Source organism: Neltuma alba, unplaced genomic scaffold, assembly GCF_004799145.2.
Source record: "Neltuma alba isolate B1F8T4 unplaced genomic scaffold, ASM479914v2 tig00012618_pilon, whole genome shotgun sequence".
Classification (NCBI taxonomy): domain Eukaryota; kingdom Viridiplantae; phylum Streptophyta; class Magnoliopsida; order Fabales; family Fabaceae; genus Neltuma; species Neltuma alba.
This window is the reverse complement of record NW_021637060.1, coordinates 73,477-85,891: the sequence shown is the minus strand read 5'-3', so window position 1 is coordinate 85,891 and position 12,415 is coordinate 73,477. Positions and strand designations below refer to the sequence as shown.

The window sequence follows — 12,415 nt, the reverse complement described above, 5'->3', positions numbered from 1 at the left end:
TAATTAATACATAGGTATTGTTTTTTTCTAAAAAAATCCTTATTAATTAAGTGCATTAACTAGAACTACTATTACTATAAAAATAACTTTAAAAAATAAATAAACATAAAAAACAAAATAAATTGAGATATAGAACCAAATTAAAATTCAAACTCATTCTTATATATTAAGAAACAGAAATGATACTTGCCAAAAAGTTCTATTAACAAATTAACAAGAAAATCTGTTATTACTTATCATTAGATGCTTCCCATTTGTTGTGATACTTTTTTAGTGATTACATACTTTTTCTTAGTATAAACTTCAAAGTCAAACCATACTGTTTCATTTTCGCTTATCAATCATCATTCATTATCAACCGTTCACTACCAATTTTTCATTTATAAATGGTAAAATCTAGAACATTGTTTTATTCATGTGTCCCTGCATGCAACTTACAAAAGTTTTGTTAAAAAAAAAAAATCATATAATGCACAGCACTCATCTAACTGCATCTAAATACATCAAGCACAATAATTACGGTGTTACTCTTTCATCTAGTAGACCTTGAAGAATTTTTGGCACAAAGAAAACGTCAAACCATCATTAAGAGTAATGGAAGAGAAAAGAAGTTGCAGGCAAAAACTGAACTATTCACATTATAATAATTAAATCCGATACAGATGGGAGGATATACAGAAACTATAATGTGCAAGAAAACTGCATGTATACAATCATATGCCACGGCGCTTCCAGAAATTGTCATTATAAAACAGAAGCCATCTCTGGAAGAGCAAAGTTAGTCTGAACCAGCACCTCGCAATTGTCGTCATCAAGAAAAACTCACATGGGGTGCAGGGCAAACTCATAGAGGGCGCATCGCACTATCTCCGCCTCATAACCAGTAGGTCTTCAAGTTGGAATCATCAATGTCAATCTGTAAGTCAGTATTGTATTATGAACTTGAACAAGTAACTTGTACATTAAGGCTTTAAACCCCAGCTAGACCAGAAGACACCCAAGTTCCATCACAAGCTAGAACGTCCACCGGAAAATACAGGTAGACACTACATTGGGACAAAATATAAGCATGTCGTATGAGATACCAAGTCTCACATTAAGCAGAATAGGATACTCAATAGGGTATTTATGTTGACTGGTTCTCCCACCTTGACAACTAACTTTGGGGTAGAGTTTCCAGTCTCATTTAGATATCCATTAGTGACATGTGTTGAACATGACATGACCATGTTGATTATGTTTTTCTGTGTAAAGTGTGCTGTAGATCACAAGATAGTGAAAAGTACCTGCTCATCAAAACCTGTAGGAATCTCAAAATCCGTTCCGGATGCATCAGCAAGATCTTCAAGAGTATCCTGTAATTCTCAACACACCGTACATGAATTGTCAAACAATGTTGTATGAAAGATTAGACTTGGTCTACTAAGGATAGGTAGACGTAGCTTATCATAATGAAGTATTTAAGTGAAGGTTCTTGCCAAAAAAACTATACTTGACATGTCACATGAATCTTTGAAACTGGCTATTGGCTGACGAATTGGCTAGGTCTGCCTAAAAATTGCAATGCTCTATAATATTTGGGACTCTTACCATCTCACTTTACATATATCTGCCCCTCATTTTTGTTAAAAAAAAGAAAAAGAAAAAGAAAAAAAGACAGAGAAAGAATGTTTCTCAGCTTGATAATCTTTACTGATGAAAAACGATACATAAATAGAGTTTCAAACTAGGGTAGATCTAAGATATAACAAGATAAATCTAGAAGAAGATAACATACTAATCAGAATTGATCTGATTCTAAAAACTCCTAATTAAACATTAAAAACAAAAACAAAAAAAAAAAACAAGCCCAAATAAGTGGGCTTAGGCTTGCTACTTCTAACGCTCCCCCTCAAGCAGGAAAATAAATGTTCTTCACTCCCAGCTTGTTAGAGAATCCTTCAAATTTTGCAGTTAAAAAAGCTTTAGGTAGTATATCCCTAAAGTCCATAAGACATCGATTTGCTTGGCTTCTATCTTTTCTCTAATGAGATGCCAGTCTATCTCAATGTGCTTCATCCTATCATGATGTGCTAGATTCTTTACAATCTTGATGCTGGCTGTATTGTCCCAAAACATCTTCATAGATCCATCATACAGTACTTGCAACTCCTTAAAGAGTCTATCAAGCCAAAGACCGTCACATATTCCTTGAGCTAAGGCCCTTAATTCTGCCTCTGCAATCCTTCTTGAGACAACGAGTTGTTTCTTGCTTCTCCGTGCCATGAGATTCCCCAAAACAAAAGAACAATACCTAGTAGTAGATCTTCTATCTTCTGCTGAACCTGCCCAATCTGCATCTGAGTAGACCTCTACTCCTCTTTGACTTCTTTTTGCAAAGAACAACCCTTTTTACTAGTGTGGCCTTTAAGTAGCGCAGTATTGTATATACTATAGTCATGTGCTCCTTACTAGGATGCTTAAGAACTAACCAACCACTCCCACTAGAAAAGAAATACCTGGTCTAGTATGAGTTAGGTAAATCGACTTACCCACGAGGCATTATCTCCCTTTATCAGCAATAGGACAATTTTTGGCAATACTTGACTTGACATTCATGCTGGTCTACAACCTAGCACACTCGTTTCTTTTAACAAGTTAAGGGTGTATTTTCATTGAGACATAACTATCCTACTTTAGATCTTCCAACTTTCATCCCTGGGAAGCATCTCAACAATCCACGATCTTTGATCTCAAATTCTGCAGCTAAAAACTCCTTCAAGTCATCCAGTCCTTTAATGTCATCAGTTGTAATAATGATGTCATCAACATAAACTATCAAGATAGCGAGTCTCCCATTGTTACACCTATCAAGGAGAGTATCGTCCACCTGACAGGGGTGGTAACCCTTTTTTTCTGATGGCATTTGTGAATCTTTCAAGCCAAGCACGCGAGGCTTGCTTGAGGCCACAGAGTGATTTTCACAGTTTGCACACTGTTTATTTTCACTATCTTTAAATCCTAAAGGAACATCCATATAGATCTCTTCCTCCAAATCACCATTGAGGAATGTATTTTTCACATCAAGTTGACGTAAAGCCCAATCCAGATTAGATGTTAATGATAGGAGTACCTTGATTGCGTTAAGTTTGCCACTGGGGCAAAAGTTTCCTAATAATCGATTCCGTATTGTTGAGTGAAGCCTTTGGCAACCAACCTTGCCTTAAACCTGCTTAATGAACCATCAAGGTTTTAGAGCTACCCTTAGAAAGTTTAGGTAATTCCCAAGTACCATTCTTAGCCAGTGCTGCCATCTCTTCGTTGACAGCATTTCTCCATTCAGGAATTTCCATAGCTTCAAATATGTTCGTAGGAATATCATCATCTAAGATTCTAGCTGTAAAAATTCTTATGGTAGGAGACAATTTTTCATAAGAGACAATCTGCTATAGGATGCTCAGTAGTACAAAACCTTACCCTTTTCCTTAAGGCAGTTGGCCATCCGAGGTCATCATGTGGTGGATGTGAGGCAAGGGCAGATGATTGGCGTGAGGAGCTCAATTCTTCACCTCTAGGTGATTGTTGTAGTGCTGAAACAGCATCTGAATGTCCTTCTTCTGAATCCTGTACATTACTATTTCGTTCCTCAGATGTATTATAAACGTCTCTCATGACTAGTGTTGTTGTAACCCAGAATTCTCCCTCTTAATGGGCATTTTTGGAAAACAGAGCTTATTTTCAACAAAAATAACATTCTGAGACACAAAATATTTGTGTAGAAGGATGATAACATTTATCACCTTGTTGAGTGTGGGAGTAGCCAAGAAAAACACATTAAAAGGGCTAAGCATCGAGTTTGGACTTGCTGCAGCTGTGCACATGGGCTGTACACCCAAAGATTTTAAGAGGTAGGGTGGTCAAAAGGCGAATAATGGGATAGTTTTCAAAAGAGCTTGATAAGGTAGGGTTTTTGAGGCAATTTGATTGATAGGGTAGGTGGAGGTGAGGAAAACATTGCCTCAAAAATAATTTGGAACATTGCCAACAAGCAAGAGAGACCTGATCATGTCCAAGATGTGATGATTTTTACGTTCAGCAACCCCATTTTGGTGAGAAGTATAGAGAAGAGAACTTTGATGATGAATAGAAGCTTGACATGAGCTCGTAATCATAGCATGATATCATTGAGAAGTTGTAAAAGCTTCAGATTTTTCTGAGTAAATAGACCCAAGTCAAGCGGGTGTGTGATCATCTATGAAGGTAATAAACCAATGGACCCCATTAGGACATTGTAATCTAGACGTCCCCAGATATCACTACTTATTAGATTAAAGGGTTGTGTAGGGCTATAAGGTTTTGCTGGATATGAGTTGCGAATATGCTTGGCAAAGAATTGATTTCATAAGAAAACTTGGAAAGATCTTTATTCATAAATTGAGGATACAACTTTTTAAAGTAGTCCATGCTAGTATGACCAAAACAAAAATGTAAAAGCTTTATCTCACTAAGAATAGACTCAGAAAAAAACCAGAAGAAATATGAAGAGTGCTTGTTGCACATGCTTGTCTTGCTGCTGCCTTCCGCCCGTGGAAGTACTAAAGATCTCCTTCACGACCACCCCAGCCAATCATCTTTCCCAACCTCATCCTGAAGCACACAATCACACATTCTAAAGTTAACATCAACTTTATTGAATGTCGTTAGCTTTCCAACAGAAATCAAACTACAAGCTAACTTGGGAACATATAGAACATTCTCTAATGTAATAGCAGGAGGTAGTATGACCGTTCCAATTTGGGCTACATCTACACAAGACAAATCTGCAACTCTAACAACCCATCTCTCAGTGCAAGGTCTGAGGGATTCAAACACAATAATATCACCAGTTGTGTGGTCAATGGCCCTTGAATCTTTTATCCACGTTTCTGAGTCTATATGAACAAAAGAGTAGGCAATGGAAATCATACTTGATTTGGTAGCCACTAAACCGGTGGGACTACTCACTCTTTTGGCGTCTATCTTTTTCATGAGAAATTGAGGATCCTTTATAGCTTATCAAGTTGCTCTTGTAGTTGGTGAAGATCAAGTTTGTCTTTTTCACTAGTGGTAACAAGTATCCTTTACCTTCTCTTTTACCTTTCTGTTTATCTTTGCTAGGTCATCCATGTATCTTCCAGCAAGTGTCTTTGGTATATCCAAGCTTATTGCAATGATCACGATTTGGACGATTGCCCTTCCTATTCTTAATCGTCGTTGTCATTCATACCATGAGCAACCAATGCTAAGGGTTTAGATGGTATGGATAAACTTGAATTGCTAGTAACCCGTTTGTGACTTTCTTCTCATTTAACAATAGAAAACACTTCCCAAAGGGCAGGCAAATCAAAGTAACTCAGAATTCTACTTCTTATGTCTTCATACTCTGGATTCAAGCCAAACAGAAACTTATAAATCCGTTCAATTTCAACAAATTTTCAAAATACCTAGCATCTTCACCACACAACCAAGGATGAACTTCATAGAGATCTATTTATTGCCATAGTAAGACCAAGGCATTGTAGTAGAGAGAAACAATCATCTCATACAATATATAAACTTGAAGGGGCTGGTTGTTTTGAACAACCATCAAGGAAGTCCTCCTCCTTCCCTCATCCTTGTACAAATAAATGAACTGATTAGGACCATTGAAGATAATTTTTAACATCAAGTTTATATATTGTAATAAAGTTTGATGGGTCTTGTACTGGAGGTGGAGGTTGAATTATGCGATTAGAAGATTGATTTTCAACTAAAGTCGTATTGGCTTGGAATTTGCCAAATTACAGATTGCGTTCAGTCATGGTTGCTAGATGATGAAGAGCGTTGCAGAAAATCGAGTGTGACTATTCTGGGTAGAAGACATGATGAGAGAGCACGCTGAGTTTGGTCAAAAATTGGGTTTCGTACATTTTGGTTGAGAACCATGCATTGGATGTGGCGTTAATCAGAGTCGCACACCCCTAAATGTGCGAAAACATTAATGGCCCTAGATCTGTCAAACCATGGCTGCTGATACTATGTAGAAACTAGGCTGAGTAAAAATGTTTCTCAGCTTGATAATCTTTGTTGATTGAAAACGATACATAAAGAGTTTTAAACGCGAGTAGATCTAAGATATAACAACATAAATCTAGATAAAGATAAAATCCTAATCAGAATTAATCTGATTCTAAAAACTCTTAATTAAACATTTAAAGAAAACAATTACTCAAAAAATAACTAATCCCAAATAAGTGGGCTTGGGCTTGCTACTTCTAACAATTTTTTTCCTATTGATCTTTTTGACAATTGAGATACCTCCTCATTTCTTCAGAAGGAAAAATAACAAAAATAATAATACCTGTTCATGCAGATTAACATCAAGGTTCTCCACTTGAATGGATAAATTGTCAGTAACTGCTTCGGCAGTTTCAAGTGTATACTGTAGATGACAATGAAATAACGGTCAACATTAGGCAATCATCTCATGCATTTAATGAAATAAAATAAAGCAATATTCTAAGAAACATAAAAGTGAACTATAAGATAATAACCAAAGACAATAGATGAAATGATCATTCAATCGGGTAGAGCATGAAACAAACCAATTTTTTTAAGGAAAAAAAAAAAAAAAGAGTATACTTGGACGCATGACTTGTCCCTCCGCTGGCACTTTAAGATTATACAAAGCTGTCACAGGAATAAGTCCACTACCAATAAGTGACTAGCAACCATGAGGTTGAGTTCCTACTCTTTCAACATTCCTCTACATTGTTAGAAGTTCCTAAATTTATAGGCGCAGTGATAAGTTATAATTTACAGAAACTATGTTCAGGTTAGCAAGGATCCCATACACCATTTGAAGAAAATAGTATATGTTTTATCTCCAAAGAAGCTGAGCATATTGCTCTTAGGAATTACGATTCGATGATTTGATCCAATTGCTAGCTTACACATGCTCACATTATTTAATCAAGGAATGCAAGATTTCGGCCATCAAACATCAGAAAATAAGTCTGCATTTCTCACAATAGTCCGATCTAAAATCTGTAATTATAACATCCATAACAATTTGGGGATAAAAAAATGTAAGGAAAAAAAAGAGCATAAATAGAATCATGATCCAGAATCAAGATAACCTGCCCATTCGCCCCCTTGGGTGACTGTCCAGATTCCAACAGCTCAGGTTTTGTCTCCTTGGGGCTTCCCTATTACACCGAAAGAAAAGTTAAGGAACTCATGACAACGTGCAAAGATATTCAGATCAGGAATAAGAGTTCTGTCATGCAACTAGAAATAATTAAAACATATTAAAAAGGATCAGCACCATCCAGAGTGAAAATCCATGTTATGACAACAATCCACATCATCATGGTTCTTTGTGCAACTGCTCCTATCAGATGTAACTGGAAATTTTGGGGAAAAAATTACTTTTTAGCAATTTATTTTGTGACTTTATTTTGTCTCATTTATTAGGCTTCCTTCTATCTTAAGTTGTTTCCTTTATTATGCTTTGTCAACCTTCTTCCCTTTCTCCCTCCTTCTCCCTTTCTCTTTCGCTTCCTTGTCTTACATCAACATGTTCACATGATTTTATTGGGAACCATATATGTCCCAAGGGAATAAAAATTACAAGTAAAATTGAGGAACCATCATATTTAATTTTGTAAGATCAATAACTTGATGGATTCACTACCCAAAAAAAAAAAAGTCCCCATAAAACATACTTCCTCATTCTGCTCAGGACAAGAATTTTCTGGTGTAGTCATGGAAGGCTTCCTTTCAGCTGAAGTATCCTAAAAATAATGAGGACATTATCAGACTTGGAATTGCCAGAGGCACTGCGTCACATTAGTGTAAATAAACAACGAAGATGGAAAACCACAACTATCTACTCTTGAGAATAGATGATATAACAGAAAGCTGGCATGAACAGAGTATGAAATTAGAGACTGAACTCTGGCAAATCTTGTCCAACACCCAGAGCACAGGTTCTAAATTAATAAGCTACAGAAAGGGGACCGAGCAGATGATTCAGTGACGAGCTGCACGTAGCTGTGATTTGTTACCAATATGACAATAAGTAGAAAAAGAAAAATAAATATCAAGAACGTCTACCAGTTCATTTTGTTCCAAAGAAGAGACCTTTCCTGTTTTGCTGAGATCCCTCAGAGTCCCCTTCAAAGCAATGAAGAAAATAAATCAGCATAATAATATGATCAGAATATCTGATGACCCTCGGCAATTTTTGCAAGATAGTAAAATGAAACTGCTCACAATGAAATACGCTACACATGCATAGGCATTGAAGCTCAAACCCGTAATGACCACCTTCGAACTTTCCAAAAGATCATACCATGATATGGTGAGTAAGTTGATAGCGACAATACATGGGGGAAAAAATCATTACTCGTCTGGTTGAGGCAGAATAAAAAATATGGCATAAATAAATTTATCAAGCTGACAATCCAAATCCTCCTTCCCAACTTCAGAGCTTTTTTTTTTTTTGGGGGGGAGGGGGGGAGCACTATTTGCCATGTATAGTGGATCCAATAAAAAGCACTTCAGAAAATCACTACACACTTCAACCATGGCACAACATACCACAACTGTGGCTAGCTTGACCATTAAAGTTCCCGGCTCCACCATTGGGTCAAATTATAGAGCACCAAACTGTACTTTTATGATCAAAGGTTGAGACATGATTATACTAGATCTGTTCTGGAGAGCAGTGCATGCTGTAAACAATGATATGAGACAAAATTCAACAATGAGCTAAGAAAGTGATATTAACTGAACTACCTTATTTGCCCACATCAGCCCACAAGCATTGCAGAGAGATCTTGGACCAGCTGGTCCTCGCCGCATTGCTGGAGTAGACTTTTCACTAGTTCCACAATGCTGACATTTGCGTTCACTTGACAACATAGGTCCAAAAGAACAAAAACCATATTAACACAAACATGTACCAGTTTCAGAACAACAACTTGCATATTTAAGTCTAATACAATAAAAATCATAGCTCAAAACTCACTTAGATTCTGAACAAGCAGCACCATTGCTAGAGTCCCAGTTTTCAGCAGCAGAACTGTCACATTCCTTTGATGATGCAAACTGTCCATTCTTACGATGCATCCTATTAGATAATCAAATGCTATAAGTTTCCCGAACAGTGGCCTCCAAGAACAGAGGACAATCAGTGTTAATGTCAATAATGAATAATTTCTAATACCTACACTCATTTTTAATGCCAGGGTAGTCATATAATGTACGCCATGCATGCCAAAATACTCAGACACAACATTAATCATTAATCATTAACCTAACCTATCAACTTGCGCCACATAAAACACTAGCTTACACATGTGTGTGAGAGTACATAAATCTAGCGGAGAGCCATTCAATATTGAAATATTGAAATCAGCCAAGCTGTTCATGGACTCAACTTTCTGGGCGCAACTGTGGCTCACACAAATCATGGACACATAAAGGACCTGTTCACAATGTTCATGTCCACGTAGTGTCCATGCTTCTTTAAATTCATTTTACCTCTTAAAACTCCAACTGTATCTATCTTGAGTTTTAACGAACTCAATGCATAAGCTCATGTGATGCATCTATGTAGCTCATATGTATTTGTAAGTCGAAATTGCACAAGACTTGTTTGGAATCCATGAAAAGGAGTAAAAATTAGTAAATGTCAGCAGTTAGATATACTATAAGGTGGCATTGTAAAGCCAACCCACGTGTTAACAAATACTAGACTCAAAAGCACTCTTTTCCCTCCATCCGACAACTATCAAGCGAACTGCAAAATAAACATTATTAAAACGTTACTACTATCCAAATAGCACGCAGTATCACAATTTCCAACTACCTGCACCGTACCTCTGTGCAACTTCTTTACGGCAGCTGTATCGAATTTTTTTCTCAAAACATCTCTCTTTTCGCTTTTCCCTAAACCTAACAAGGGATGCAAATCTCCGTGAAAGCTTTGAACCCCGGGAAGTATCGTTAATTTCCTGGCACATTAGAAGCAGAACACCAAATGATATGTCAAAAAATAAGAGACAAGATTTGTCAAAAATAAGAGTTGCTTTGACGGGAATACCATCATGTTCTGATAGTTCTGTTGCAGCAAAAGATCAGCGCTGGGGGCACTACAGGGGCTGGACATCTCACACCCTCCCAACAATAGCAATACGGCCTGTACCTGTAATTCAGATAACAGGGGATCATCAACCCAATAATATCTAATCACTTCCAAACTGTCAAATAAAGACAAAGGGAAGAAAAATTATAAACCAAAGTTTTTTTATAAAATAAAATGTCCACCTTTGTTTCGGTTACAAAAGGTCTATGGCTATGCATATGAGTAAATTCAAGATCAAACATTTGGAACCTAGACTCCATACAGGTCCTAGAAAGATCAGGTTAATCCCAAACCAGTAGGGGGAGCATTCACAAAAGACCAATATAACTGAATGTGTAAATTCAAGCCACCCTCACCCCTCTTTTCCAATTCCCAAACCACCCCACCCCCCTTTTCCAATGGAGGATTCGCGAGGGTGGAGACCTGAAAATCTCATCTAGCCTAAAAAGGAAAGGTCGTGGTGGGTTTTTTTTTTTTTGGGTGGTTGGGGGGGGGGGGGGCCGCTCGTTCAAAATTCTGATTTTTAATATAGAATTCCTGCTCTACATCACTTGCCCATTGTCCTCCTTCGCATTTGATGCAGTTTTTTTTAAGCTTAATGAAACAAACGAACTTGGCAAACAGACACCAATACCGGCCAATTAACGGGGCATAAACTGATTAAGCTGTCTCTTTATAAAGATGCAACTCAGAGGGAAGTTTGGGTTCAGCATTTGACAGTTCATAACCCAAAAATAAAAAGGCAAAGGGAGACAGGAAAATGGCACCTTGTTATATCTACAGGAGTTCCAATATGTGTTTTTCTCATAAAATTTAAAGATTCTACATTTTTTCTAATAAAAATGAGTAAAATACTTCGATGGTTTTCTGACAATCAATCTGTGATGAGAGCCTACAGAAATCACAATAGAGGAGGTAAAGAACCTTTTCCGGCGTAACAGCGGGGAAGACATAGACCTCGCCTTCAAATGAAATGGTGAGTTCACTGGTTCGAGACTTGAAAGCACAACCATTTGTCCCCGATAACCCAGAACTCACCCGAGCTTCTTCTACCCCGTCACTGACCTCGTCACGACGTCCATTGACACACTGAGCATTCAATCCATCTTCGACACCATCCACCTGCATGGGAACCTGCACCAGTTGCAGTTCTCCGTCCTCGAAAGGCCGTGCTTGCAGTGGCTGTGGATTCATAGTACCCATTTCCCAAGAATCAATCACCTATATGACACACCCTCAGTGGGATTTTCTCCAGAAATAGGTCCAAGTTCTTCTTTTTCCGAAAAAGAATACAGAGACTGAACAGTAGAATCACCACAAATTCACAAGAAATTGAAGCTCTCCCTCTGTGAAACTAGCTAACCCTAAGAAGAGTGTGAGTGAAGTGATACTATAGTGTATACAGGGAACCGTATTATAGGAACACTATTCACGATGACAGGAATGGAAAAATATTGAAAGCTTTGGATTTTGAGATTTCACTGGCCTGGAAAAGTCTCCTGTTGCAGCTCTAAAAATAAATCGTGAGTGCTGAAACGAAAATGGGAAAAGTGAATTTAAAAATTCTGGAAAAATAGCTGAAACGGGGGGAGAAAAAATAGAAAGTACAGAATCACATCCCACCCAAGGCTCCTGCAATTGCAAGAGCCTCCCTTCTAGTTTCCACCTAGCTCCTCGGGATTTTAATGAAAATTAAGATTATTGTGATCAAGTTACGCGTGGCTTTTGTAGTTTTTTATTGAAAAATCAATTGTGGCTAATTTTGGTTGAAATTATTGGACATGATATATTGTAAATTTAACCAATAATAATATTTGATAATAACAAGAATTGTCATAAAATTAATACAATTTTAGTGAGCATATATAAAAAATTAAGTTAATTAGTTAAATTCATTAAAATTCTAAATTTAACAACTGCACATTATATTTTTCTTTGAAATTAGAAGTCACAGTATAGTAATTAGGAACACAACACTAAAGTAGAATTTTGAAATTCAAGCAAAAAATACACAAATACTCTCAGTTATCATTTCTATTCAAAAATTAATAAAATAAATTAAAAATTTGTTATTACTAGCTAAAGTTTGGAAACAGAGCATTTTCTAAAAATATGAATTTTTCCCCCTCCTTTTCCCAAATTTTGTCGTTAAATCTGGACTTAAAATTGTTAAAATGAATTGAAAAGTTATTATTATCATCTAAAATGTAGGAATTTAGATAATATCACTCTTTCAAATCATTCACAACTTTTATACTAGTTTTG

General features: G+C 36.8%; 1 protein-coding gene across 2 annotated transcripts; it reads right to left on the bottom strand.

The window, feature by feature from the left end:
* Nucleotides 1-554: 554 nt before the first annotated feature.
* Nucleotides 555-11,667, bottom strand: LOC114729279 (GATA transcription factor 19). 2 transcript variants are annotated; one of them, XM_028916264.1, is made up of 11 exons: nucleotides 11,075-11,666; nucleotides 10,109-10,210; nucleotides 9,886-10,019; nucleotides 9,032-9,133; nucleotides 8,800-8,914; nucleotides 8,116-8,175; nucleotides 7,725-7,793; nucleotides 7,137-7,205; nucleotides 6,359-6,439; nucleotides 1,287-1,355; nucleotides 555-916 (listed from the first exon to the last, which is right to left on the bottom strand). In XM_028916264.1, exons 1-11 carry the CDS (start codon nucleotides 11,351-11,353, stop codon nucleotides 875-877), a joined length of 1,122 nt encoding a protein of 373 aa, XP_028772097.1. In that variant the 5' UTR covers nucleotides 11,354-11,666; the 3' UTR covers nucleotides 555-874. The 2 variants fall into 2 exon arrangements, 1 of the variants encoding a protein (XP_028772097.1); XR_003738722.1 differs by lacking the exon at nucleotides 555-916 and adding an exon at nucleotides 4,508-4,626 and having other exon boundaries at nucleotides 1,304-1,355; nucleotides 11,075-11,667.
* Between the last annotated feature and the right edge of the window lie 748 nt (nucleotides 11,668-12,415).

Coding starts and splice junctions, on each gene's coding strand:
- LOC114729279 (XM_028916264.1), bottom strand. CDS start 11,353: ATGGGTACTATGAATCCACAGCCACTGCAAGCACGGCCTTTCGAGGAC. Junction 10,211..11,074: donor CCGCTGTTACGCCGGAAAAG/GTTCTTTACCTC, acceptor TCTGAATTACAG/GTACAGGCCGTATTGCTATT. Junction 7,206..7,724: donor GTCCTGAGCAGAATGAGGAA/GTATGTTTTATG, acceptor TCGGTGTAATAG/GGAAGCCCCAAGGAGACAAA.